At 45.7% G+C, this 25,370-nt stretch overlaps 2 protein-coding genes across 7 annotated transcripts in view; one reads left to right on the plus strand and one right to left on the minus strand.

Moving 5' to 3' along the window:
• The window catches only part of PCNX4 (pecanex 4), a 32,530-nt gene extending 27,112 nt beyond the window's left edge, over positions 1-5,418 (plus strand). For all 5 annotated transcript variants that reach the window (XM_053270970.1, XM_053270960.1, XM_053270979.1 and 2 more), the window contains 3 exons: positions 501-1,555; positions 2,989-3,175; positions 4,692-5,418. In XM_053270970.1, the coding sequence (XP_053126945.1) occupies positions 501-1,555; positions 2,989-3,175; positions 4,692-4,943 (1,494 nt within the window). In that variant the 3' untranslated portion in view covers positions 4,944-5,418. The remainder of the gene's footprint in view (positions 1-500; positions 1,556-2,988; positions 3,176-4,691) is intronic.
• DHRS7 (dehydrogenase/reductase 7) overlaps positions 5,365-25,370 on the minus strand; it is a 36,558-nt gene continuing 16,552 nt past the window's right edge. For both annotated transcript variants that reach the window (XM_053271020.1, XM_053271011.1), the window contains 5 exons: positions 16,517-16,623; positions 13,962-14,201; positions 11,607-11,729; positions 8,687-8,902; positions 5,365-7,374 (listed from right to left, as the gene is read on the minus strand). In XM_053271020.1, coding sequence (XP_053126995.1) covers positions 7,345-7,374; positions 8,687-8,902; positions 11,607-11,729; positions 13,962-14,201; positions 16,517-16,623 — 716 coding nt within the window. In that variant the 3' untranslated portion in view covers positions 5,365-7,344. The remainder of the gene's footprint in view (positions 7,375-8,686; positions 8,903-11,606; positions 11,730-13,961; positions 14,202-16,516; positions 16,624-25,370) is intronic.

Here is a 25,370-nt window from a genome sequence, read left to right on the forward strand (position 1 = left end):
TACCATCCTGTCCTGCCATTGTTTTATACTGTGACCATATATAGAAGTAGCACTTCATTCTTGTCTTTTGTAGAAGATGGGGATATTGCTGTGCAAAATCACAAAAAGTGGCTTTAGACCTAAATTCCAGGGCTGCTAGTCTGGTGAAATGGAGGAGGAAAGTGGGGAAAGGAGAACATTAATTAATTGATTAATGGTGCATTTTTAAAAGTTATATTGTAAACCGCTTCAAGATTATTTTAATGAAAAGCGGTATAGAAATTGAATAAATAAATAAACACACGGGCCCGGCCCATGGCATGTTTTTATTTTGTTGTAAACTGCCCAGAGACGTAAGTTTTGGGTGGTATAAAAATATGTTAAATAAAATTAAAATAAAACAAATGTTCTTGATCATCCAAGCCACGAGTTGGAGAACCATTAGGAGTGAGCCAACATACTGCACTGTTTCTGTACCAAATTCTTGAATGCCTGGTCTGATTACTCTTATTGTTCTTCAGGGGTTAGAATTACAGGAAACTTCCTGTCACACGGTTGAAGCTCACAGGGTTGATGAAGTTTTTGAACTGGCCTTTGAACACGAGGAACGCATTCAGACCTTCTCCCTCAACCATCACTTTGGAAATATTTTAACACCTTGTACTGTTCTTCCTGTGAAACTCTATTCAGATGCCAGAAATGTCTTGTCCGGAATAATCGACTCACCTGAGAACCGGAAGCAGTTGAAAGATGATTTCATAAAAGTCCTCCTATGGATGCTAGTCCAGCACTGCTGTAATTCATCAAAAACTCACCGGACGTGTGGCCGGACACCCCAGCCCAAACAAGAGTCGCCTCCAGTAAAGCCAACTGAAGTTTCCAGCAAAGCCATAGAAAGACCAGCAAGCTCCTGGAAAGACGATGACCTCAGTGTGGAATCGATAGAGGACTGGACAGATGACAGCAACCTTTTTGATACTGAACCCAGCAAAATAACACCTAAAGCAAAAGGAATGCCATCACGAGGTGGGACACCAAGACCCTTCTTTTCTCTTCCGGGCTCAGTAGAAATACACACTACCGCAGATGAACTACCCGAGGCAACCAGTATGAATAAATTATATAAAGCTGTTGTTCTTGGACTCCCTGCTCTAGACACTGGAAAGCAGTGGAGAATGATGGACTTCTCCCCTCTCAAATTTAGTAGCCCCTATTCTGAGATGTTAAATCTCCCTGAAGAATGGAGAACTCCTCCCTTACCTATTGCCAAACTCCATGAGATGAAGCAGAAGTTTCCAGATGACTGGTTCCATTTTGTTCTTCGCCAGCTAGAATACTTTCACTTGCAAGATAATCCTTTAAGTCTGCTTGAAGGCCTTATTAAAGATACTGCTCTGAAAGACTTATATGCCCAGAGTGTTTTGACATGTTACATTGGGATGTTTGGAATAGATGATACAGTTCCATCTCCTGGTCACATTTTCCGAGCATACAATGGAGGCCTCCCATGGTCGATCTGTCTTGACTGGCTAATGGAAAAACAAGAACTATTCCAGCTAGCACTGAAAGTGTTCAGGTAATTCGTGGCAAGAATTAGCATTTTTCAGTTTCCCTTTTTGTTTTGAGTATTTTCTGTATCTATATCTATTTGATACCTTTGCTTTCTCAAATAATAATTGTCATTACATTTATAAGAGTCTAGCACACGTGAGAAATTTTTTTTTAAATGAAATTATGCATAATACGTTGATGATATAATCTAAAATAACAGAACAAAGAACAAAAAACTCCTAATGGATTAAAAACTTCTAAGGACATACTTCTTCACAATACAAACAGTTCATTCAAATTAGACCAAATTGCCAAGAAATCCTCTTCTTTACCACACAGATGAAAAGAACCAGTTCAGGTGCTGACAAGGAATAATAATAATAACTAGCCAACCCCGCACAGAGCATCTGTGCACTCTTTGGAGCTGGCGGTTACCTCCCCCTCTTCCTTCTGCCCCAGTCTCTGCTTCCGGGCCCAGCCACCTCTCCTCCACACTGCCACTTCTCCCCCCACCCACTTTCTGGGCCTTGCCCTCCTGGGCCTTGCCTCCATGGCTGGGCCGGGCCGGACCTGCCACCTCTGGCCTCCACGGCCCGACCGCCACGGCAGCAACCAATTCTCCTGGGTGCACCTCAGCCAATCAGATGTGTCTGCCACCCAGCCAATCAGCTGGGCTCTGGGACGCACATTTCAAGGCACACCCAGGAGAATTAATATAATAGATCTTTATTTGTTAGCTGCCCCATAACAAATTGTTCTCTGGAACACATATTGATTATCAAAAATGGCAAATCAGGCATGAACTTGCCCTTCCTTTGTGTATGTGAATTCTCTTAGCAGCTTCCCTAGTTCACTGAATCCATAATCCCTGGTGTAAAGATAAATTCCATATACAGGAAAATCTCGGTATTCACACAGGTTCAGTTCTTGACGCTGATACTGAAACTGTGAATACCGAACACCACCCAAATTTGAGTGCCCCTAGGGTGAACACCACTCAAATTTGGTGCCCCTAGGACATTGCTAAGTGGTCTGAATTGGTCTGACTCCGAATCGAATCAAAGCAAATACAAATCGAATCTGGGGTGATTTGTTTTAGGCACAAATCAAATTAAAAAATGGATTTGTGCACATCCCTAAAGGAACTATAGTCTTCTGTACGTTTTGGTACTTTCTCAAGCAAATCACGCAACGTCAGCCGATATCCTAGAACACTATAGAGTTGGAAAGGACCTTGGAAGTCTTCTAGTCCACCCTTGCTCAGTGCTGGAGTCTGCAGGCAAAGCCTTACCACGTGGCTATGGTGTACACGGCACATCTCAGGGAAGCCTAGTGTCGGGTTCCAGCCCCACACAAAATACCCTTGCAATGCCTTTGCTCAAGCTTCTTAAAATCATGCCGCAGAGCTCCACACTTTCTCTGCATTGCCTCTTTCTCACTGTGCTCTGCTTCCTTCAGATACACCGTTAAGCTTATGGTTGATAAAGCAAGCCTGGGTCCAGTCGAAAACTTCAAAGAGCTGCTGAACTATCTTGAAGAATATGACAATGACTGGTGCATTGGGCTGGTGACTGAAAAGGAGTGGCAGGAAGCAGTTCTCCAAGAAAAGCCATATCTGTTTTCCTTGGGGCACGACCCTAATATGGTAAGTGGAGAGAGAGAGAGGTGTGCCACAGTCAGGGAAACGAAGAGAATTTTTCCTCTCTGAATTCTCACTGCAAAACCTAAGAGTGCAAAGGTAGCTATTTTGCTGGGACCGTGGTCCTTTCTGTCCATATTCTGCTGGTTCAGCTTTCAAGACTTAACTGCAAGTCTCTGTAAATGCAGATTTCATTTTTGGTGAGGACAAAGAAAGGTTTGGCGGCTGCCACCAATACCTGTGACTTGTAGGCCCAGAGCAGTCAGTCTCCTCCCTGCTTTTTCCATCTGTCACGGAGGCAGACAGTACTGAGCGAGATGACCTCCCTCCGTAGAAGGCAGCTTCAGATGTTCCTAAGCCAAGCTGCACAACACATGAGCCAAAGCACAGGACTGGCAGGGGACTAAAGGTGGTTCAGTCTGCAACATCAACTGATAAATGGGTTTATTTATTTATTAAAAGAACTTAATGATCTTTTAAACAAAATGCATGTCAGGGCTGCAGCAGAGTTGGAAGGCAGCTTCAACGCTGGAAAGGACCCGTGGTCGTGCAGTCAGCAGTACTGCTGTTTCTCCCATTGTTGTGAGTGGGGGAAATGGTGGTAATGCTGGTTGTGTGGCTGCCAGTTTTCTCCAGCATGGAGGCTGCTTCCTGGCTCTGCTGCAGCCCCAACATGGAGTGTCCTGGCTCTGTTACAGTGTGCAACATGTCGGCCACCATTTTAATACAAGTACTTATTAACCTGCAGGCAGAGGCATTCACCCTCTTCTCTTGCACAGGAGGGATTATCTCCTCTAAGATGTCTTTTATAATTGAAACTGAATCCAAGCAGGACGGAGGTGCTCATTTTGGGGGCTCAGAATCTGAGGGATGAGTTAGATCTTCCTGGGCTGGATGAGGTTATACTCGCCCAGGAGGAGCAGTTGTGCAGCTTGGGAATTACCCCAAAGGCAATTCTGCCATACCTTTTCCCCCCATGGAGGGATCCTTTACTAGAAAGCCAGGTCCACACTGATCTAGAAATTTACAGAGGCTCTCCACACAAGCAGTTGGAGGCTCCAGATTGGCCGCCCACATGACTACTGGCTCCGTCATGGAGCTGGTAGGGGCTGTGTGGATCGGGGGCTGCCTGGCCCCCGTAAGTCCCAGGATGCCCCATGCAAGTGCACGGGGCATCCTCGGGAGACCCCCTGAGACCGGGAGTCTTGTGTTAGCCTCCTGGCGGGAGTCTCCTCACAGGGGAGGGCTAATTTGGCGGGCTAGCCACCAGAGAACCACTGGGCTCACCTGCGAGTTCTCACGATGGGGAAAACCTGAGCTGGGCTCCTTTAGCCCAGTTCCACCCCCACCCCCCCGTGAGAATAGCTTCACAATGTTCTTTCATACTATCCCCATTACAGATTCTGGAAGGGAAAACTCATGACTGTGTGTGAACATTCTATGATTATTACTTCCAGCTGGGCAGCCCAGTAACGAAAATACTCAAGCCCCTCCCTAACTTCCAAGTGTGTTTGTCTTTCAGGGAGTTTACACTAGCAGAGTGCTGACCCTTCAGGAATTCCTCGTCCAAGCGGGAAAACTGGACAGCGAAGCCGTCCGAGGACAGTGGGCAAATCTGGCGTGGGAGCTGCTCTATGCCACGAACGACGATGAGGAGCGCTACAGCATCCAAGCACATCCCGTCCTCCTGAGGAACCTGACCATTCAGGCAGCTGACCCGCCCCTTGGTTACCCTGTTTATTCTTCTGGACCTCTCCATGTGCCTCTGCTCTAGGACTTCATTTTGTTTTTGCAGCATCGGATGCAAAAACCCTCTTCCCAACACCTTCCCCACCACCACACTTTTCTATACTAAGCTGACAGATCTCACAGCAAAGAAAATGCAGTTGCCAGAGACCAGAGGGAGGCAATATTTTTTCAGCAGGGCTCTGAAAGTGACTTTCTCCACAAGTGTTTGAACTTCTCATCCTGGGAGTAGCTGCAGATCCTACTGGCAATAAGCTCTCTAATTATTCTGTGGTTGGGTCTGGGGTGGGTTTTTTTTTTTAAGTGTTTGAGATCAATATCTTGACAGGTGACTTGCACCGGAAGGCAGGGTCACAGCTCTATTGTGTGCTTAAACCACAGAATCTGTACCAAGATGTACATGTGATTAAGATTCCTTCCCCGATTTGATATAACAGACTTGATCATCATTTGTTATATTGTATACTTTATTTGCATTGTCATAAAGGAATACTTGAACATTTTAGCATACATCTGTTCAGCCTATAAGAAAATGCAACAGTTTTTGTTGAGTGCAGCAACTTGGATGCTAGTACTTTGGTAAAGGTTTGTCAGTCAGCGTAAGAAGACTGGCAAGTTGGGGAAAGTGCTATAATTCTGCTTACGATAAATGACAGTGATCTCAATGGGATCAGCATTCACGTAACCAGGAGTGGGTTTCTAACCCAAGTTCCGGTGTTACTTGTAGGACACAAAGCTTTCCTCCATGGGAGTCCTCCCTTAAAAAAAAATGCTAGAATTGAAAATCAATTCAGATGCTTTGCAAGTAAGGGGCAGGTGTATCATTATCCTGCTTCTCTTTGCTGGATAACCTGCTCTTTTATCCACATGCATCTTCTACTTCCAGGAACTCAGACTGGTAGACATGGTGCCACCCTTTTTCCTTTTATCTTCACAACTCTGTGAGGAAGGTTAGGCTGAGAGAGTGCACAACCAGCCCCAAAGGTAGCCAGTTTCATGGCTGAGTGGGAATCTGAAGCAAGGTTCCCCACTGCTTTGGCTTTCAGTATGTCACTATCTTAATATTCCCCTTATAAGCCTTATTAGCAGGTCTCACAAAATTGAGAAGTGCAGGAGAAAAATAGATATTTATGGATCCTGCATCTGTGGATTTGTGTATTCGTGGTCTGGTAATGGACTCCCAACCTCTGTGTATGCTGTAAAAAATGTGGCAAAAAAGGGATTACACTTGGGGGTGGCAGAAAATGGCCTCTGAAATCATTTCCAGCTACCATTTTCAGAAGAGCCATTTTGTGGCTTGTTTCACACAAAAAACACAAAACACCCACCTGTGATTTTGGGCCAATTTTTGACTCTTGACGTGCACTGCAGGACTGCTGGGGACCCATTTAGCACGGTAGGGCACTTACACTTTCCCCCATGCTTTTTTTGCAGTTTCACCCCCTTAGGAAGCTAACCCTCCAATTTGCATTGCCCCAATGCCTCAGTATTCATGGTTTCGGTATGTGCGGCACTAGCTGGGAACGAACGGCCACAAAATACTGAGGTTTTCCTGTCGGAGGAAGACAAAAAGACTCTCCACACGAGCAGTGTAAAGAGCCTGAATGGGGCTGTTCGGGAGAGCGGACTTGACCCACTCTCCCCTCACACAAGCAGGAAGCCCTCCTTGGGCTGCCCAGACAATTACTGGCTCCATCATGGAGCTGGTTTGGGCACCAGGGTTCAGGGGCCCCCTGGCCCCCAGAATGACCTGAACAAGTGCATGGGGCATTCTGGGGAGCGCCCCCCCGATGCCGGGAGGCTTGATGTAGTCCTCCCAGGTTTTTTTGGGGGGCTAACTCATGAGTCGCTGCGGCGTACAGCCGCGCTGCAGCAACAAACGCGTGAGCATAGCCTCTTATGCTGGAGGCATGAAACCATTCCACGCGTCTGGCGCTCTCCATGGAGGATAAAGGCATTTCCTACAGCTTTGGTGATTTAGTGGTGGTCACACAGGAGGTAGTAGAGCAGTTGTCAAAAATCAGCTCAAGTACTAACCTGAAGCTTTTGTGCCCTGAGACCTTGAGGTGTTCTCAAAGAGGAATTGTGAGTAAATGAGCTATAAGAAACTACAAGACAGCATTTGAGAAAATGCCTTGTAAGAGTGTAGACTTGGATGACTGCCATAGGATTACGTACAAAGCAGAAGACAGCACCAAGAAAGGCCAGGAAGTATATAAAGAATGTTTTTGTATACAATAGCACACAGACATTTTTATTCAGAGTGAACAGCTTAAAACAGGCATAATATTTATGCCAGGTTATACATCGCTTCTTGTCAAATGTATATACTTTTGGGGGGTAGGGGGAAGCCTTGCACTTGAAGCAGAGGGGGGATTCTTTATCCTGCCGCAGGCCTTGTGGACGGAGCTGCTTTGCCTCAAGGAGTCTTACTTTTTGGAGTAAGAAATATCGGCATCCTGCAAGATATATTATACATTCACACTCAAGACTGTGTAGACTTCTTTTATAAAAATTGCATGGGGCTTGTATCAATCACACAACAAACCAGAGTTTGTGACATAGCATCCTTCCTAGGAGCATGATGCAGTGATTAGACGCTTAAGCTAATGTGCTGCAATGTTACAGTGCTACTAGCCAATCCAACTGTCCCATAAACTGCTCCCCCACCCTCACCCTGAAAACAATGAGAACAGAGCAGAGAGAAGATCTAAGCAGTGTCCATAAGCAGCTCCCACTGCCTGCTGTCATGGGTAAAAAGGTAAAGTATGCCATCAAGTCGATTTCGACTTCTGGCGCCCACAGAGTCCTGTGGTTTTCTTTTGGTAGAATACAGGAGGGGTTGACCATTGCCTTCTCCCACGCAGTATGAGATGATGCCTTTCAGCATCTTCCTATATCGCTGCTACCTGATATAGGTGTTTCCAACAGTCTGGGAAACAGACCAGCGGGGACTCGAACCGGCAACCTTCTGCTTGTTAGTCAAGCATTTCCCCGCTGCGCCACTTAAAGTGCTGTCATAGGAAACACAAAACGTGCAGCAGGACAAGAAACTCCTCACATACTGGAATTCCATACACACTGACCAAAGCTAAATTACGACTAAAGCTAGTCTGTGGGGGTAAGTCAAAGCATGCCAAACCCTAGGCCTGTGCTTTTCAGCTCAGTTCTGACAAACTGCCTTATGAACTGGCTTGGGAGAGGGGATAATAGGAGTGGTCGTTCAGCGACATCTGGAGAACCACTGATTAGGCCCCCCGCCACCTTCTTGCTGTTGCTCCCCTGCAACTGGTATTTGGAGACATCTTGCTCTGAGGCTGAAGGTGGCCTACAGCCACCACTGACAGGCCTGTCCTCCATGAATTTGTCTAAGCCCCTTTTAAAGCCATCCAAACTAGTGCTCATCACCAGAAGTACAAGGGATCCCGCCTAAGGCTCTTAAACGTGATGCAAAAATTTGCAAAGAGGTACCTACTGCAGCAGGGGGAGGTTCTGTTTGTGGGCTAAATTGCCAGAAGCCTGTGCCCCATGATGAACCTTTACATACACCATGCTGGTGCTGAGGCAAACCTGTTGCCCGAGGCTGTCATGTGGCAAGGCAGACCCGACGGCTTGTCTCAAGCAGGCCTCCTGCCTCAGTTCTGCGCTCGCCCCACTCACTGTCCCCCTCACTCACTTCTGAGTGTTCAAAATACATCACATCCTTAGCGCCAACTGGGTAGGCTAGCATAACCACAAGGCATGAGGAAAGATACCGCTTGAAGAACATACCAGTCCACTTTTGAAATTCTGTATTCTCCGAGTTCCCATGCGGTTCAGAAGCCACCACGCCCAGGTAGGCATATACTGCCAGAGGTAACAGACTGCCAGGTAGGGATTGTCACTGATCCAGGCTTCCTTCAGCTCATTGACTAGGCTAACCAGAGTCAGCCGACAACAACGGTCAGTTGACATTTTGTAGCTCTGATCGCCAACGGTTGCGTTTATCTAGAAAGAGGGAGAAAGTAGAGATGGTGCTGCAAGAGAACCTTTGCCGAGGCAAAACCACCTTTGAAGCCCCTGCTTATAATGAAATTCTTGCATTATGACACATTTCAAAAGCAACATCCTTGTCAGCAAAAGATATTTACTTTACACATTGTTGACTTTCCTAGCCATGGCTTCACGCTTAAGAGTAGCCCGGCTGGATCAAGCAGAAGCCCATGTTGTCCAGTATCCCATTGCCCACAGTGGCCCAACAGATGCCTTTGGGAAGCCCACAAGCTGGAGAGGAAGGCATGCCCTCTCTCTCCTGCTGTTGCTTCCTTGCAGCTGGTATTTAGAAGCATACAACCTCTGAACAGGCTGGGACTGGCCCACAGGGCATATTCCCAGTGCGCCCCGCTGCACTCGGCAGCAGTGAATACTCACTAATTACCCATTTTGCTCAAAACCTGGCACCCTCCCCACAAACACTCCACCGCTCTCTCAGTGCCCCCAGTCAGGCCCTGTCTCTGAACCAGAGAGGCAGCCAATAGTTATCACAACGGATCTCTTTTTCGCCATGAATGTATCTAACCTTTTGAAGCTGTTAGGCTAGTGGCTATCACCACACTTTCTGGCTGCAGGTTTCGTCTGTTAACGATGCATTTTGTGAAGCAACACCCCCTTTTGTTTATCCAGAATCTCCCCACAATCAGTTTCATGGGATGGCCCCAGGCTTATGTTGGGAGAAAGGAAGATCTCTCTCTGCTTGCTTTCTCCACTCCATTTCTGATTTTATAATTATGCCCAGCAGCATCCCCTCTAACAGGGATTCCCAGATGTTGTTGACTACAACTCCCAGCATCTCTAGCTGCAATGGCCTTTGGCTGGGGATTCTGGGAGTTGTAGTCAACAACATTTGGGAATTCCTGTTAGAGGGGACGCTGATGCCCATTATCTCCCCCCCCCCCGGCTAGGTGTTTTAAGTAGAAACTAGCCAACCCTGCACAGAGCATCTGTGAGCTCTTTGGGGCTGGCAGTTACCTCCCCCCCCGCCACACCTTCTCCCTAGTCTCCACTTCCAGGCCCAGCCGCCTCTCCTCCTACCGCCACTTCTGCCCCCCCTTTCTCCCCCCCACCCCCGGGCCTTGCCTCCGCGGCTGGGCTGGGCCCGCTGCTGCCTCTGTCCTCTGTGGCCAGGCCTGCCACTGCCGCAGCGACCAATCCTCCTGGGTGCGCCTCAGCCAATCAAGCCCGCCCACCGCCCAGCCAATCAGCTGGGCGCTGGGATGCACATCCCAAGGCAAACCCAGGAGAATTAATAAAATAGATAAGTTTTGCAACTTGAGGGACAAAGTATCTTTGTTTAGCAGTGGCACAATCTGACCAAAAGCCAGACAGAGTCAACTTGCAAAATCAGGTTGCCTGTGGCTTTGCTAAGAGATTGCAGAAGAGTCAACAAGAAAGGACATCTGTGCAAGCAAACAAACGAGTTACCTTTGTGAAGGTTGCCGCATTTGGCATTTCAAAATCCACTTTATTAAAAGGAAACAATCCAACTTGGACACCAGCTAGACAAGGTTCCTGGCAGCTATTGTTTTCCCTCTGTCAAAAATCCTAGTCCATCAGAAGTAGTCTAGACTTTGTTATAGTCCAACTCACTAGTTTTCCATGCACAGGAAACATTTTTAAAATAGAAAGAAGTGCGACTGAGTAAGCAATTGCCCCACCGGTATTCTGAAGTGATACAGTCTGTGAGGGCTATACAATCTTTACCAAGATGCTGGGTGCTCTCTGGAAAGTGGAGACTGCACAAAGGCTGAATGTGTATTCTGTGATCCTGCCTCTTCACTGGCACTGCTAAAGACTGCTGCTGCAAGTGCTGGCCTATTCCAAAGGTGAGGGAATCAAGCACCTTACCCCTTCTTCAACAACTGTAGTCATAAGCAAATTTTCAAGTTGATATCACACACCGGTAAGAGAGAGTCTCCTACTATAAGCATGCCTTGTCCCTTTAGCTAAGCAGGGTCCACTCTGGTTGCATATGAATGAGAGACTTGATGTGTGAGCACTGTGAGATATTCCCCTAAGGGGATGGAGCCGCTTTGGGAAAAGCAGAAGGTTCCGAGTTCCCTCCCTGGCTTCTCCAAGATAGGGCTGAGAGAGATTCCTGCCTGCAACCTTGCAGAAGCCGCTGCCAGTCTGTGAAGATGGACCTATGGTCTGACTCAGTATATGGCAGCTTCCTATATTCCTAAAGGTAGTGTCTGAAACAAGCAAAACACGTTGGTAATGGAATCAGAATTTTGCCACCACTCTTGATTCCGTTACCAATGTATTTTGCAAATCTATAATATTTAAGGGTTTTGTAAAAATATGGCTTTATATTAGATTCTCTCTTGTCAATGAGTTTATACAATATCAACTTGAAACTGTGCTTATGACTACAGTAACTGAAGAAGCGGTAACGTGCCTGATTCTGTTAACCCTTGGAACTGCCCAACTGAGTCGCTGCTTCTAGAGTCAGACCAGACACCTCCTTATGACGACATCTCCACAAAGGAAGCCGCAAAGAGCAATAACGGCATGCTGTACTCCTTTTCATTCACGACCACTGTCTGGTCGCCTCAGTATTGGGCCATTCCAAGCCTGCCGACACATGCCACAGTTATCTCAGAAATGTTCTGCTGTGAAGTTGCTCATTTAAAACAAAAAACTCATCCATTACCTTTGAGACCTCTTCAGTAAAGACATTCTGTATGATCTGTGACTGGACTGGCCCCGGGCAGATGTTAGTAACACATATCCCAGGATACTCAGCAAGCTCAGGCCGAAGGGAGTTAAAGAAACCCTAGGAGGCAACAGCAGCACGCTTGTTAGGACAACATCAGGGCATATCTGTGCTTCTGTTTCTTCTCCAAGGTAAAACAGGAATACATCTCCATGTGTAAACCGCCCAGAGACCTAAGTGTTGGGCGGTATAAAAATATGTTAAATAAATAAAATAAATAAAAATAAATGTGCCTCAGAGGCTGGGGCGGTCCTTTCATGAGGCAAAGTGAGACGGCTGCTTCAAATGGTGGCCTATTGGGGTGCCAAGTGTTGCAAACTGTCCCCAGCATCTCACCCGCTGCCAGGACAGCTCTTTGCCGAGAGCTGGCACAGCCAGGCTAGTAATGAAAAGGGGAAGGGAGGGGAAGTGATGAAAGAGCAGCAGAGGACTGGAGATGCTCTATGGGTGCCTCCAGTACTCTCATCTCTTCCTTTTCCACTTCCTCCCCCTTTTCATTGCTAATCGGGTAGCACACAAGAGAGGCAGGCATGTACCAAATCAGACTGCAACAAAGGAGCAGTTGGAGGTGGATATTCATACGACATGATAGCAGCTATTGCTACCACTAAAAACAAAGAAAGTGAGTGAGGGGTAGTGATATTCGGCGTCCTGCCTCAGTGATGCTGACGTTTTGGCATTCAGGAGGCCAGACTTGGCATCGGGGCCTCCAGTAGCCAATCTGTATAGGATGGGAAACCAACTATGTACATTTGTTAAATGAGGCTCAGTACTTCTGTGGACAGAAGAAGTTCCATGTATGCAAGGGGAGAGGAGTGACTTTCACCACCCCGCTTCCCTCTACAGCTCCCCCATGCACCCCAAAGATGTGTGCCTATGGGTTAGGGAACCCTCAACAGATTTTGGGAGGGTGCAGAGGGGAAGGGGAGCCAGTGAAAAACCACTCCTCGTTTCTTGCACAAGTGGAACGCCATCCTGAATGCTACCCAGGAATTGTACATTTAATAGAAAAGCAAGTCCAGCTGATTTCTCTCAAACATAACCTCAAATAATGGCCAAGGACCAGGAGACTCTACAGAGCAGTGGAGGGATGGCTACTGCTGCTTTTACTGACAGCCATCCATCAGGTCCAGTCACAATTCAACTTCCATGAACAGCTCCACTGTTCTCAGATGCGGGTCCCCACATGTTGGACTACAACTCCCATCATCCCCTGCCACAATGGTTAAAGGCTAATTGAGCAAAGAAGCATCTTTAAAAGCAGCAATTCTTTTATATTTAGCAAGTGGAGAACAACTGTCCCTATCCAATTCCAGCACAGTGTTTCTCCAGTGGCTGTCGTTGGTCTCACCATCATGGCCACCACCACCGCTGCTGTTTTCTCTCTTGTGTTTCCTTTTAAATTGCAAGCCCTTTTGGGACAGAGAACCATCTTTATTCATTTTTTCTACGTAAACTGCTTTGAGAACTTTTGTTGAAAAACAGTATATAAATATTTGGAGGAGTAATTGCAGTCCAACATCATCTGGGGACTCAAGATGGAGAACCTCTGACCTAATATATTGTATTCAATGCATTTTACCTTTCATTGATATGAATTGTAAGCTGCTTTGAGTGCCTCTTCTGGTTAAAAAGCAGGGTATCGCTATAATAACCAACTAAGGAAATAAAGATGCTTACGATTTTAGCGTACATTGGCCCCTTTTCTTGAACTCATAGTGTACCTCTATCATTTCTATTTAAGTCTACTTTGCATATAAGAGCCAGCATGGTGTAGTGGTTAGAGTGCTGGACTAGGACCGGGGAGATCCGAGTTCAAATCCCCATTCAGCCATGAGACTGACCAGTCACTTCTCTCTCAGCCTAAACTACTTCACAGAGTGGTTGTGATGAGAAACTTAAGTATATAGTACACCGCTCTGGGCTCCTTGGGGGACGAGTGGGATATAAATGTAAAAAAAATAAAATAATAATAATAATAATAATAAATAACAGTCAATGAAACCTGTCTGACTGTGTAAACAAGAAATAATAATATTTATACAAAGATAAGAAATGTGACCAAGTTCCCTTAATATACTTCAACATGATGCACCAGAGCTACATACTATGAACAGTCTCCTGCACCCTGGCAATTCTGGAATGCCATCAGGATGAAGCATAAGTCCAGGAAAGCTGCAAGAGGGGCATGAAGCTTCAGAATGCTGACTTTCTTCTTAATCCAAGGCTCTAGTCCTCAAGGCATCCCCCCTCCCCATCCTGTATGTGGAACAGAGCACAGAGGATGCTTACCTGCAGGGCATGTTTGCTGGCACAATAGCCAGTTGCCAAGGGTGCCCCCATGATGCCCATCACGCTGCTCATGTTGACAATCTTCCCCTTCTTCCTCTGTATCATGTGATCTAGGACGTATTTGGTTAAGGAGATGGTGCCCAGGTAGTTGAGCTCCATTATAGCCTTGTAGACATCAACGCTTGTATCCACAAAGAGAGAACGCTGGGAACGTCCACCATTGTTTATCAAGACATCAATCTTGGCAGAAAGGAAACAGAAGAGGGAAAGTTAGGTATTCACTGCTTCACCGTTAACACCACTGCAGTTCTAGTCAGTATGGTGTAGTGCAGGGGTTCCTAACCTTGGGTGTCCAGATGCTGTCGGACTACAGCACCCATAATCCCCAGAACACAATGGCCGAAGGCTGGAGGTGTTGGAAGCTGCAGTCCTACAGTATCTAGGGACCGAAGGTTGGGAACGCCTGGTGTAGTTGTTAGAGTGCTGGGCTAGGCACGGGAAGACCCAGGTTCATAGGAATATAGGAAGCTGCCTGATACTGTGTGAGAACCTTGGTCCTTCTAGCCCAGTATTGTCTACTCTGACTGGCAGCGGCTCTCCATGGTTTCAGGCTGGAGTCTTTCCCAACCCTAACCAGAGATGCCGCCAGGGACTGAACCTGGGACCTCCTTCATGCAAGCAGATGAGCTGAAGCCTCATCCTCCAAGGGGGATATCTTACAGTAGACAGCCTTCACATGGAGTCAACAGTGTCCCCTGTAACAGGGATTCCCAGATGTTGTTGACTACAACTCCCTGCATTGCGAGTTGCAACAGCCTTTGGCTGGGGTGTATGGGAGTTGCAGTCATCAACATTTGGGAATCCCCCTTACAGGTGACACTGGTAGTCACCCATCCAAATGCAAACCAAGGTGAACCCTGCTTAGCAAAGGGGGCAATTCATCATTGCAACTGCATGGCCAGCTCTTCTCCCCACATCCCCACTAGGGCAGCCCTGGGCCCACCACTCTCAGCCTAACCTCACAAGGTTATAGTGAAGACTGGAGGGGAATGAGCCGTGAGTGCCACCCTTGGAGAAAGGGTAAAGTAAGCATTTAAATAATAATGATTTACATTTTATTCTGCACTGATCAGACCTCACTTGGAATACTGTGTCCAGTTCTGGGCTCCTCCTTTTGAGGAGGACATGGATAGACTACAAAAGGTCCAGAGGAGGGTAAGAAGGATGGTGAGAGGAGCCAGTTTCCAGACCCATGGGGCACAATTAGGAGCTGGGTATGTTTAGCCTGGAGAAGAGAGGACTAAGGGGAGATAAGATTCAAACATCTGAAGGGCTGTCACACAGAAGGAGGAACTGATTTGTTCTCTGCTGCTCCTAAGGGCAGGGCTGAAATTACTAGGGGGGAAATTAGGCGGGACATTAGGAAGAATTTCATATCTGTACAAGCTCTTGGGCAGTGGAACTGTCTGCCTCATGCAGGGGTGGACTCTTTATACTGGAGGTTTTCAGAGGCTGGACAGTCCTCTGTCAAGGATGCTACAGCTGAGCTACACACTGAGAAGAGGTTTGGATTAGAAGACCTCCAAGGTCCTTTTCAACTCCAAACTTTTAGGATTCCTTATCAGGACGAGCTACTGTTCAATATTTGGCTTTTCATCTACCATCAGAGCCAGCGTGGTGTAGTGGTTAGAGTGTTGGACTAGGACTGGGGAGACCCGAGTTCAAATCCCCATTCAGCCATGAGACTAGCTGGGTGACTCTGGGCCAGTCGCTTCTCTCTCAGCCTAACCTACTTCACAGGGTTGTTGTGAAAGAGAAACTCAAGTATGTAGTACACCGCTCTGGGCTCCTTGGAGGAAGAGCAGGATATAAATGTAAAAATAATAATAATAATAATAATAATGATCTTGAAAACATGCCCTATTCAGCAGGGGTTGAATTAGGCTGAATTAGGCAGTCAACCCCACTGACTGTCTACCCTTGTGGTCCCGCCACTGCTGCCCATTCACATGCACACCTGGCCACCACCCACTTCCCTGCCCCACCGCGCATGTGCTGATTCCCGCCTGCCCTTTTTGGGCCACGCTGTCCGGCATGATCACGCTGTGCTGTGCCAGCATGGAAACAGGTATGCCTTGAAGGGGCCACCTGTTCTCACTGGGACGGGGCAGTGAGCCAGGGTTGGGCAGGCCAGCACATAGTGCAGGAGAAAAGGGCACTGGAGGCTGGGAGGTGCGAATCCCCCGGAGACCTGTGGCCCTGGCCTTTGCCCCCCTTTATCCATGGCGGCTGTGCCCCTGTAACTGGAGTACTGTAAACAAAACATCAGCAAATTGTGCACTTTGTGTTGTTCTTTGAAATTGCAAACCGCCCAGAATTTTGCATATGGGCCACTATAAAAATGCGCTAAATGAATACACAAATCTTACCAAGACAGCATGGTGTACGACCTTTTATGCCCACTGTCTGCTCCAGGTTGCCCTCCTGGCAGGTGCCCCTGTCACTGCCCACCCCACCCCCAGTGATGCACCTGAGGTGCCACAGGGCAGACGTACCCTTCCAAAATGCTGGAGAACAGTTTTGGTTGCAGATGCGTGGGTGCTTCTCTCCGTCAAATCAAGTCGCACAATGAGGATATCTGTGTCACCTAAGCTGCCGATCTCTAGATTTGAGAAAGAAAAAACAGAACTATGCATTCTTTCCCCCCCTACAAATTACTCCACAGAGCTCTGCATGCAACACCACCCTGTGTTTTCTATGAAAACATAGAAAAGAGTCCTGCACAAATGTCAGTGTCATACTCTTATCCTATATAATAAAAGGCTAAGTGAGTGGCCGTGGCCTTGGAACGTTGGGGATCTGCGTCCCTGCCTCCCTGGGCTGTTCTGGGCCTGCGCGAAGCGCAGGCCCAGAACAGCCCAAGGGAGTCCAGACCGCCAACACCAGTGTTCCAAAGCCACCACACACTCGACCTCCTGCCATCGCCCGCCCGCCCTCCACCACCGTTCCGGCCCCACTGGCGACCATTTCGCGCCTATCCCCGGTCCTCATCGCTGTCTGCCCGCCCGCCCGCCTCCCACCACCGTCCCGGACCCACCGGTGGCCATTTCGACCCAATCCCCGGTCCTCTTTTCAAGGCCCCACGGGCGGCCATTTCAACCCAAATACTGCCGCTGGCCGCCCGCCCGCCCTCCTTCCCGACACCTGAGTCCCCGGTCCTCCTTTCACGGCCCCACGGGCGGCCATTTCCACCCAAGCACTGCCAATGGCCGCCCGCCCTCCTTCCCTCCCTCCTTCCTTCCTCCCGAGTCCTCCTTACCCCGGCCATGTCCGTTGGGCTAAAAGCTACTTAATTCAAGAGAGAAAGAGGAGCTCGCAAGCAGAGCTCCTCTCTTTGCAACGGCTCTGCCCGAACTGACACTATGGCCGTAAAGGACACAATAGGCGTCCTTTACACCCAAACCCCCAGTACGGGCAGAGTCTTTGCAAGAGAGGAGCTCTGCTTGCGAGCTGCTCTCTCTCTCTCGGAAATTAAGGAGTTTTTAGCCCGACGGACATGGCCGGGGTAAGGAGGGCTCGGCAGTTGGGAGGGCGGGCGGCCAACGGGCAGCGGTGGCGTGAGAGAGAAAAGGAAGACAAAGGAAAGACAGAAAAAGAACAACATAAAAGGAAAGGAGGGCGAACGAGAGAGGAAAGGAATAAAGGGAACAACAACAACAGGTACTAGCGCCTGTTATTTTAACGGGCTTAAAATTACTAGTTTATCATATTTATATACCACCGGACATGTGAATTAGTGTGCATAATTTAAAATGCAACATATGAAACAAACAATAAACTGTTTTGAGAACTTTTGTTGAAAAGCAGTATATAGTAGTAGTAGTAGTAGTAGTAGTAGTAGTAGTAGTAGTAGTGGTAATAGTAAAATTAATTTCAACTAAAAGCCTGAGAAAACAGATGCTTCTTGAGGGTCTTTTTAAAAGCAGTCAGAGATGGAGTGGGAGCATATTCCAGAGTCCTGGGGCAGCCACAAAGCAGGCCGGTGGTAACCATAACTGGACCTCCCCAGATGATCTCAGCAGGCAGTAAGGTTCATGGCAATGGAGGCACTCAAAGTACCCTGGACGTATGGCAGAGGTCTTTTAGCCAACGGCAGTCCTCGACTGTTTCCAGGCACCAGTTTGACATGATGCCTGGAAATGTATGCATGGCATCTGAGCCAGGCAATGGATGGACATGAGGAGGAGGACCCCTGCTAACTGAGCAAAGAGACACCTTTTTAAAGTGGCAATTCTCTTATATTTAGCGGGGGGGAGCAACTGGCCCTTATCAACCCAGCACTGCATCCCTCCAGTGGCTGTTGCTGGTATCCGCCTTATGCTTCTTTTTAGATTGTGAGCTTTTGGGGGTCAGGGGACCATCTTATTTATGTAGTATTTATTTTTCTATGTAAACCGCTTTGAGAACTTTGGATGAAGAGCGGTACATAAATATCTGGAGGAGGAGGGAGCAAGGGAGACGGTGAGTCCATCCCATTGCTTCCAGAAAGAGCAGAGTACAGAGGGCAATGCTGATGGCAAGTAGTGAGTGGGCCAGAGCAGTGGGCATTCTGGCTCCTAAAGCCAAATAAAATTTGTCAGTGCCTGGCCTCAAAGTGTCCAACAGCAATGCCAATTACTTTAATTAGCAGCATGACTTACATTTGCTGATTGCTTCAGGCTACCATCTTGACATGTAAGAAAATTATTTCAACCGAACTTCAGAATTCCAGTAACACAGGGGTCCTCAAACTTAAAGTTCAATGGTTAAGTTGACGTTCAGTGTTGTTGAACTTCAACTCCCATTATCAATAATGTTGAACTTTAACTCCCATAATCCCCAGCAACAATGAGATTGTAGGACAGAGTCCAACAACACCTGGGGACTCAAGTTTGAGCATCCCTGTAATAAAGTGGCACGAAGGATTTGGTTCAAAGATTCAAAGGGTAGTGAAATCCGAAACGGATTGTGAGCAGCTCCAAAAGGATCTCTCCAAACTGGGGGAGTGGGCATCAAAATGGCAAATGCGGTTCAATGTTAGCAAGTGTAAAGTGATGCACATTGGGACAAAAAACCCCAACTTCAAGTATATGCTGATGGGATCCGAGCTGTCGGTGACGGACCAGGAGAGGGATCTTGGGGTTGTGGTTGACAGCTCGTTGAAAGTGTCGACTCAATGTGCGGCAGCTGTGAAAAAGGCAAATTCCATGCTAGGGATCATTAGAAAGGGGGTTGAAAATAAAACGGCTAACATTATAATGCCCTTATACAAAACTATGGTGCGACCACACTTGGGAGTACTGCGTACAATTCTGGTCACCACATCTTAAAAAGGACATTGTAGAACTGGAGAAGGTACAGAAGAGGGCAACCAAGATGATCAGGGGCCTAGAGCACCTTCCTTATGAGGCAAGACTACAACACCTGGGGCTTTTTAGTTTAGAAAAAAGACAACTGCGGGGAGACATGATAGAGGTCTATAAAATCATGCATGGCATGGAGAAAGTGGAAAGAGAGAGATTCTTTTCCCTCTCTCACAATACTAGAACCAGGGGTCACTCCATGAAATTGATTGCCAGGAGGTCTAGGACCAACAAACGGAAGTACTTTTTCACACAACGCATGATCCACTTGTTTAATTCTCTGCCACAAGATGTGGTGACAGCCAACAACCTGGATGGCTTTAAGAGGGGCTTGGATAACTTCATGGAGGAGAGGCCTATCAACGGCTACTAGTCGGAGGGCTTTAGGCCACCTCCAGCCTCAAAGGCAGGATGCCTCTGAGTACCAGTTGCAGGGGAGTAACAGCAGGAGAGGGGGCATGTTCTGCTTGTAGGCTTCTAGTGGCATCTGGTGGGCCACTGTGTGAAACAGGATGCTGGACTAGATGGGCTGCCTTGGGCCTGACCCAGCAGGGCTGTTCTTATGTTCTTATGACACTGCTCTTTCCACATTTTCTCTGCCTATTAAGCCAGCCGTGTGACGGTTGCTTAGGAACATAGGAAACTGCCATATACTGAGTCAGACCATTGGTCTATCTAGCTCAGTATTGTCTTCACAGACTGGCAGCAGCTTCTCCAAGGTTGCAGGCAGGAATCTCTCTTAGCCCTATCTTGGAGAAGCCAGGGAGGGAACTTGAAACCTTCTGCTCTTCCCAGAGCGGCTTCATCCCCTGAGGGGAATATCTTGCAGTGCTCACACATCAAGTCTCCTATTCAGATGCAACCAGGGCAGACCCTGCTTAGCTATGGAGACAAGTCATGCTTGCTACCACAAGACCAGTTCTCTTGATTATGCACAGAATGCTTTTCTTATCAGGAGTTCCACTGATAAATACTCTGGACATTAGGAGACTGTGCCAAATGAGATCAGGGTTAACATCTGGGTGAAAGGTCCGTTTGTTCAAAATTCCACAGCAATCCAAGATATAGACCAGCACTGTAAAACGGCTGGAAAGGAAAGCATAGCCTATTATAGTTGAATCAATGGAGGCAGTAATAGGGCCATCTTCTCAGTGCTACTGAACTCCAGCCATAAAGTATTTCACTTCTGTATTGGCAAATCAGCGAGAAGTGAACCATACTGGTGCAGAAGTAAAAGCACTGCACTCCAGCAGTCACTTCAACCATAGTTGTACTACTGTTTAAGAGCATAGGCAAGAAGAGTGTATTCTTGCCTATGCTCTTAAACAGCTGAGGACAGCTCTTGTAAACAGAGAACTCTCCTCCTTTTCTGCCTATCCGTGTACCATGGTGCTGCTGGCTTTGGCAAACATTTACTTGGTAATTTCATGGGAGCCACTGCCAAACTAATGTCATGCAAAACCAGCACTGGTCATTTCCAAATGGCATCCATGACAACAGGGGCTCTTCCAGGGGGTAATTCAGTTTTTTAACTTCCATTTTTGGAACTACCTGAGGTCAGGGGTTCTCAAACTTAAGGACTTGATGTTGCTGGACTACAACTTTTATCATCCCCAGTCACAATGGCCTTCAGCTTTGTGGCTGCAGATGATGGACACTGTAGTACAACAGTGGGGGCCCAAAGTTTGAGAACCCTTGACCTAGGTTTTATCCTATACAGTGCTTGGCACTGGGTTCAAAAAGGCAGAAAACTGATGGAGAGCATAAGATGAAATTTAAACCACCTATTAAAAGGGGTTTATTTAAATCAACCACCTAAATTGAATTTCTAGTTTTGTAATTCATATATTTATTGAACCACCATGCATACCATCAGAAGTGTGCGTTTGATATTCCCCCTGCCCCACAGGAAATATTCCAAAACTGAACCTCCCCTTTAAAAAAAAACTTTCTATTTCTAAAAATTCATTGTTTCATAAAATTAATTAGTATGGAATGGATGCCAATGCAAGCCAGGCAATTTCAAATATATACTTAATGGTTCTTAGGCAATTATCTTTAGGAAGTGTGTGAAAGTGTACATATATGTTTTACTGAGTATTCCAATGAAAATAATTTCTTTGCACATAAAATTTTGTATTTGTTTCAGTATAACCCTCTGCTATCTGAGCAAAGAGGCAGCTTTTTAAAGTGGTGATGCTCTTTATTGAGCAGGGGGAGAGCAACCGACCTTATCCATCCCTAGCACAGCATCCCTCCAATGGCTGTTGCTGGTGTCTACCTTATGTTTGTTTTTAGATTGTGAGCCCTCTGGGGACAGAGAGCCATTTCATTTACTTATATCTATGTAAACCGCTTTGTGAACTTTGGTTGAGAAGCGGTATATAAATATTCGTCGTATTTGTATATAACATTTAAACTACACTGAGTGTCTTTATCGATTCCCACTCAGCAATCATATATTTCAGTTCAACCACTTAGCTACTTGAAAAACTTTGAGGTTATTGTTGTTTTTTTGAGAAGCATGGGGAATTAATAACATGTTGTTCAATACTTTGAGGAGAGCTGGTCTTGTGGTAAATGAGAATGAATTGTCCCCTTTGCTAAGCAGGATCTACCCTCATTTGCATTTGGATGGGCAAGCACTGTCTGCACATGCAAGCACTGTCTGCGGCAAGATATTCCCCTTGGGGGATGGGGCCAGAGATCAGTGGTCGAGAGAAACTGTTTGCATGCAGAAGGTCCCGGGTTCATTCCCTGGCATCTCTAGGTAGGGATCAGAGCTTCTCCTGCCTGAAACCTTGAAGAGCCCCTGCCAGTCAATGCAAGACAATACTGAGCTAATGGACCAGTGGTTTGACTTGGTATATTTTATTTTATTTAAATTTTCTTATATACCGCCTCCTCCAAAGACTCTTAAATAGTGGTTTTTATATGTTGTTTTTTAAAAAAATAAACATATAGGTCAAACACCACAATCTATTTAGGGCATCAGAAAAATTTGCACTGTAAAATTTTCTTAGAAAAAAGCTTATGCAAATGAGAGAATTTGCATGGGATTTCCCCCCAGAAATTTTCCAGTTATAAAATGTTCTAGAAAACCCATACCCCTACATACCATTTGGTTGCTATAACCATATGCCAGAGTCTTTAAATGGCCTAGGAACACAATTAGAAACCTTTAATCATACAGTCCACGTCTTTTGCTCTATATAATTTGTATTTTGGGGGGATTGCAACTGAGAAATTAGGAATTTCTGTTTGGCTCTCTTGATACACAGGTCAGGGACACCAAGCAAGTGCACCTACTTGAAGATTTAAGAACCAAGGGCTGGTGATTACTAGTAAGAGCAGTAGTCAACATGAGGAAAATTACTCAAAGTAGTCCCACTGAAATTAAAAGGATAAGTAAGGCAATGCCTAACATGTCCTTTTAATTTTAATGGGACTACTCTGAGTAGTTTTCCTCATCATGCCAGCCACTGTTTCTCCACAACATGGAAAATAAATGTCAAACTATAAATACAAGCTAGCCTAACATATTTATAAAAATTAACAACACAAAATAAAGAGAATGTTTTGTTCGTAACATATTTAAGAGAACGTCTTCTTCATTATGAACCCCACCGCCCATTGAGATCATCAGCAGAAGTCTGTCTGCAGTTGCCACCAGCTCGTCTGGTGGCTACTCAGGGACGGGCCTTCTCCGCTATTGCCCTGAAGTTTTGGAATGTGCTCCCTACTGAAATAAGAACCTCCCCATCTCTGACAACTTTTAAAAAGTCTTTAAAGATGCATATGTTCACCCAGGCTTTTAATTAAATAGTATTTTAATAGTTTTAACATTGTTTTAAAAACATTTTAAAATTTTAAATTATAATGTGTCAGTCTTTCATGTTATCATTTATTTTGTTTTAATTAATATTTTAACTTTTCTGTCATTTATTCTGTTTTAACTAATGTTTTAACCTTTTTGTTGTAAACTGCCCAGAGACGTGAGTTTGGACAGTATAGAAATATGTTAAATAAATATATAAAATAAACCTGAATCACAAATCATATCTTTGTTTCTCCAAAACCTCCATAGGATCAAGAGGGCGATTTTAAACAAATTTTTAACCTTTCCCAAAAAAGATTAAAATTAGTTGTTTTTTAAAAACCTTTTAAACTTTGGGAGGAAAAAATTGTTAAAATCACCCACTTACCCATTTCTTTTGTGTGTTGGGTGTTAGTTAGCACCCAACATACCCTACCACACAAGCCACTTTGGTGTCCCTAGGAGCTACCCATGGGGAACAATGGGGTGTTTTGAGTTTCCCCATTGTTCCCTATGGCTGAAACATTTCAAATTTATTTCACCGAAACAACCAGTAGTACCTGAATACTATTGATGGCCTGAATACATTTCATCACATTGTATGCACAGTACCACATTGTGTTTTACATATGGGGACTGAAAGATTAGCATTAATTCCATCAGATAAAAAGTACTGCAAGTATCAGCCACACCCAGCACAAAACCTATGAAAAATTGGATGGCTGTTATTTACATCAAGACACAGTACCAAATGTTGATGATATAAGCCACCAATGGAATGCAACAGCACTGCTATCGCCCTGTGATGTTCTGTGGATGTGTGGAAAGTGGTGGCACATACCTCTAATCCCTGGATGGAATGATTCATGGAAGTACTAACACAAAACATTATTTCCATGTGTATTGAAGACACATGCCAGCATGCATTCGAGTGCACCAACAAGTTCAGCAGTGGTGTGGCAATTAAAAAAAAAAAAAGACTGCCAATGCTCAAACCACTTGCTCCAGACGCTCTCCTGCAGTTATATGCAATTGCTCAAAAGGATGTGGGCTGTGATGCAGCTGTAGAAAAATTGGATTGAAGTGTTGCAAAGGCCATGGAGAGAGAGCTATGTCTTAAGGCAAACCCACCAGATTTGTCTTAAGCAGGTGAAGATGATACTGACCAGAACAACACAACCACACATCTGCAGTAACTTGAAACAAGAAAATATACCGTATATATAGTCCAGTATTGCCACTGACCTACAACATTCTGATTTAGATGAAGGTGATGTCCTGAGCAAAGTTATTAACTGGATATTCCCAGTAAAAACCAAGCTGTGAAATAAGATTTGTTCCCATTAGGATTAGGCCTAATGGGAATACCAAATTGGGAGGTGTGGAAATGAGTATGTAGGAGGCATGTTTCACTAACTGCATGCACTTTATCCTCCATGAGTTCCATGAATCGCTTAGCAAAAAAGGATTGGGAAACATGCCCTTGTGACTGACAGCAAGTTACATGCTCTTTAATTACCTTATATTTCAGTTCGTTTTTGCAAGAAAAGTTGATCTAAGTGAGCTACAGACAAAAAACAGGGATGGCAAAGTCACCATGAAGCTGCGTTCCACAAAAACCTTCATTTTACGGCAAAGCCATTGGTTGAATTCTACATTGAATACCACACTTTTATAGAGAATTTGATGCTCTGCAATTTTCATATTTAACATTTTTTTCCTTGGAGCAATGGTTTGTGGGATAGATGCAAAAAAAAAAAAGCGGGGGAGGGGAAGCCATTTTTCCAAGATGGCAGCCAGAGCTGAACCCGTAACTATCAGGACTTCGTCTTCTTCAGACGTGGACCGGGTGTGAAGTGGGGAATGATTTTTATATACAGGTGAAAAATTAGAATATCGTGCAAAAGTTCATTAATTTCAGTAATGCAAATTAAAAGGTGAAACTGATATATGAGATAGACGCATTAAATGCAAAGCGAGATAACGCAAGCCTTAATTTGTTATAATTGTGATGATCATGGCGTACAGCTCATGAGAACCCCAAATCCACAATCCCAGAAAATTAGAATATTATATGAAACCAATAAAACAAGGATTGTCAATAGAACAATATCGGACCTCTGAAAAGTATAAGCATGCATATGTATTCAGTACTTGGTTTGGGCCCCTTTTGCAGCAATTACTGCCTCA

The sequence above is a fragment of the Hemicordylus capensis genome, chromosome 1, assembly GCF_027244095.1.
Source record: "Hemicordylus capensis ecotype Gifberg chromosome 1, rHemCap1.1.pri, whole genome shotgun sequence".
In the NCBI taxonomy this organism is placed as follows: domain Eukaryota; kingdom Metazoa; phylum Chordata; class Lepidosauria; order Squamata; family Cordylidae; genus Hemicordylus; species Hemicordylus capensis.